The 2,853-nt window shown below is 32.2% G+C and overlaps 1 protein-coding gene across 1 annotated transcript; it reads left to right on the top strand.

The window, feature by feature from the left end:
- Window positions 1-742: 742 nt before the first annotated feature.
- LOC148281213 (uncharacterized) lies at window positions 743-2,648 on the top strand. Its single transcript, XM_088227060.1, has 2 exons — window positions 743-977; window positions 1,243-2,648. The coding sequence occupies exons 1-2, from the start codon at window positions 882-884 to the stop codon at window positions 1,603-1,605; spliced, it is 459 nt and encodes a 152-aa protein (XP_088083186.1). The 5' UTR covers window positions 743-881; the 3' UTR covers window positions 1,606-2,648.
- The last annotated feature ends 205 nt before the right edge of the window (window positions 2,649-2,853 follow it).

Below are 2,853 nucleotides of genomic sequence, written 5' to 3'. Positions count from 1 at the left end.
TCAAATAAATAATAAATAAATAAATATTATTTCTTACTTTATGAATTATCATTTCAATTATGTTTTTGTATTATTTTCTATGGATTTCTATTAATTATTTTATTTTATAAAATATGTATTTGATTATGTACGTAACTAAATTTATATAATTTCTGTTTTTATATTTTCATCTGTTTATTTTTAATGTTATCTTTTTTGAAATTTTATTATTTACTGTTTGATTTATTCTTTATTAGTCATACTTCATTTTTCTGGGTTGTTATTCTATTGCATCGCATGTTATTATAATTGAATTTATTTAACTACGTTTTTTTGTTAATTATTGTGGCTTTACACGGGCACAGTCTAAAGAGCCTTTATAAGCTTATAATTCTGTAAACCAGTGTAATTTTAAATTAATAAACAAATGAAATCAATAAAACATGAATCAGAGTAAAATTCTTTGTTGGAAATGATGTATTGGCCCGTAATACGCCATAAGCGCGCTACGGACACTTGTCGACAGCGTCGACACGCTACGAGCGGCTCGCCAGTCGCCGCTCGCTACTCGCTACCCGCTACCCGCTACCCGCCACCCGACTCTCGCTAGACGCGCGCTCTCGGAGCGAGCGCGGTCGCCGGTCGTAGAGCAGAGTAGCCGCGCACACTCCGGGCGCGCGCGGGAAACGAGCCGCGCGCCGCCATTGCACGTACCCCGCCATTATTGTACCCCGCGCGGGCCGTTATATAGGCGGGCGCCGAGCGGAGCTTTTCACTTTTCGTCCGGCGGCTCGACGCGTACGGGTCGTGTGCTCCGTGTTGGCAAACAAATCTTTTCAGTTTACGCGTTTGACGTTTGCGCGGTACGCCAACCGACCACTTGTTGATACTTCGAAGCCAAAATGTGCTCTGGGAAAGAAAATATTGCGCCACCGGCGTCTCCTATCAAGTCCAATGGAATAACAGCTTTACCAGCAATGACAACTTATCCATATCAGGTATGTTTACATTTTACTATTTATATTTTTCAATGCTTTTCGTTGTTTTTTTATCAATGTTATCAACTTTAATCATAAAAATAATTCAACATTTAATATTCAGAAGCTCTTTTCTTATGTGACTATAAATGTAAAATTGTTTGTTTTTGACTTCTCGTACTTCAAACAAATGTTTGGATTTGTAAGAGCTGCTATTTTTGTGTGTTTTCATTGATTTAATTATGAACATTATACAAGGCTAATTGAGGTTATTTTTTTATTACAGTTGTCAAAACCAAAGCTTTCGCGGAAGATAACATCTGGTGTCAAAATAAATCTCAACAAATATTGGACGAAATTTGGCGAAATGATGAATCCAATAACCAACACGCGGGCGAGTTTACTAAATCGTCTCACCAAGGAGAGGATGAAGGTTTCCAAGGAACAACTTGTGACGACGGCGACGGTTCTTCCTAAACTCAACAGGAAAACTAAAGCTGACAGTTTTCCAGTCAACTTTCCAGTGAAGAAGCAAAGGTTCGAATTATTTGAAGATCTTTCAGAAGTTGACGACAATCTTGTAAACGAGATTCGAGAAATTTGCAAGGGTAGTGCCAGTTTTATGTCTTTTGATTGTAAATGTTATTAAGAATACTACGATGCCTACTCGTATTTCATTAAAATATTTTACGGTCTACAGCTTTATTAAACTAGTTATATTTAAGTACCTTTTAATGATTAATTACTATTTTTTTTATCTACTCTCTTCCATTATCTTTTAACTTAGTTTTAATTCATAATATTAGAAGTATGTAATCTATTTAAGATATCTGGGACATAAGTTCAATATTAATCCGAGTCTTCCGCTGTACAGATTTTAGAAAATTAGATATAGCAGTTGATGGTTGCGTCACAATGCTCGATGAATTTTCAACTTATGTTATTGTTATTACATTTATCTTTCTTGTTAGTTACATTTTATCAGTAATCGAATTATCAGATCGAGGCGTTACGTTTTAGCGTTACATGTATTTAGAATTTTAAAATATTAACGTTAACATTTGTAGGGATTATTTTATTCAAGAAACATTTCATTAATATGGTTTTGAACTTCATTCTTATTCCACTCTACATACTTGTACATTGTTTATTATTTGGTAGAAGCTTTAAAATAACGCACTATTATTTTAAGAACGCACTTTACACATCTTAAAGTCAAAACCTTTTTTTTCAACTGAACGTTTTTATAAAATCCGTTTTAATTACTTAAAACATTGTTTACAGTTTTACAATTGTTTAAACATACACCTCAACATACAAATGAATCAATATTCCGATAACTTTTTTCAACACTTGTAATTTAAAAGAAATATATTTATTACACGTTTTTTTTGTTACTCAATATGTGATAAATGCTGTATAAATTGTTAATTCTTGTTGATGTTTGCGTTATCGCAATATAAAACGCATTCAAATGTTTAATGATGTTATATTTTATTTTCCTTTCCATTGCGAATATGTAAATGTGATATTAAAAGCTTTAATTTAGGATATAAGTTGTTCTCTACTTTTTCTTATGTTGGATGTGTAGGCCGATTGTGCCAATGTAGCTTTAATTACCATAAGAAAATATTTTAATGTCCCAGTAAAAGTACTTTGTGTTAGATTTTGTTGAGAAGTTGAACTGTAAATAATGCTTCAATACGCTTACAATATGTGGCTTTAATTAGGGTAAGATATATATATTTTTTTAAATCACATTGCATAATATCTTTTAATATTTTGTTTTCATCAAATTTATTACTAGGCTTACTGATTTGGTAATTTTAATGTGTGAGATTTTTTAGCAAAATAAAATATTTTTCATTTATTTATTTTCGCTGAAAATAAATAATTA

The sequence above is a fragment of the Micrasema longulum genome, unplaced genomic scaffold (genome assembly GCF_059751315.1).
Source record: "Micrasema longulum isolate JH-2025_06_02 unplaced genomic scaffold, ASM5975131v1 h1tg000487l, whole genome shotgun sequence".
NCBI classification, from domain to species: domain Eukaryota; kingdom Metazoa; phylum Arthropoda; class Insecta; order Trichoptera; family Brachycentridae; genus Micrasema; species Micrasema longulum.
The sequence above is the reverse complement of the archived record's forward strand: the minus strand, read 5'-3'. Positions and strand labels throughout refer to the sequence as shown.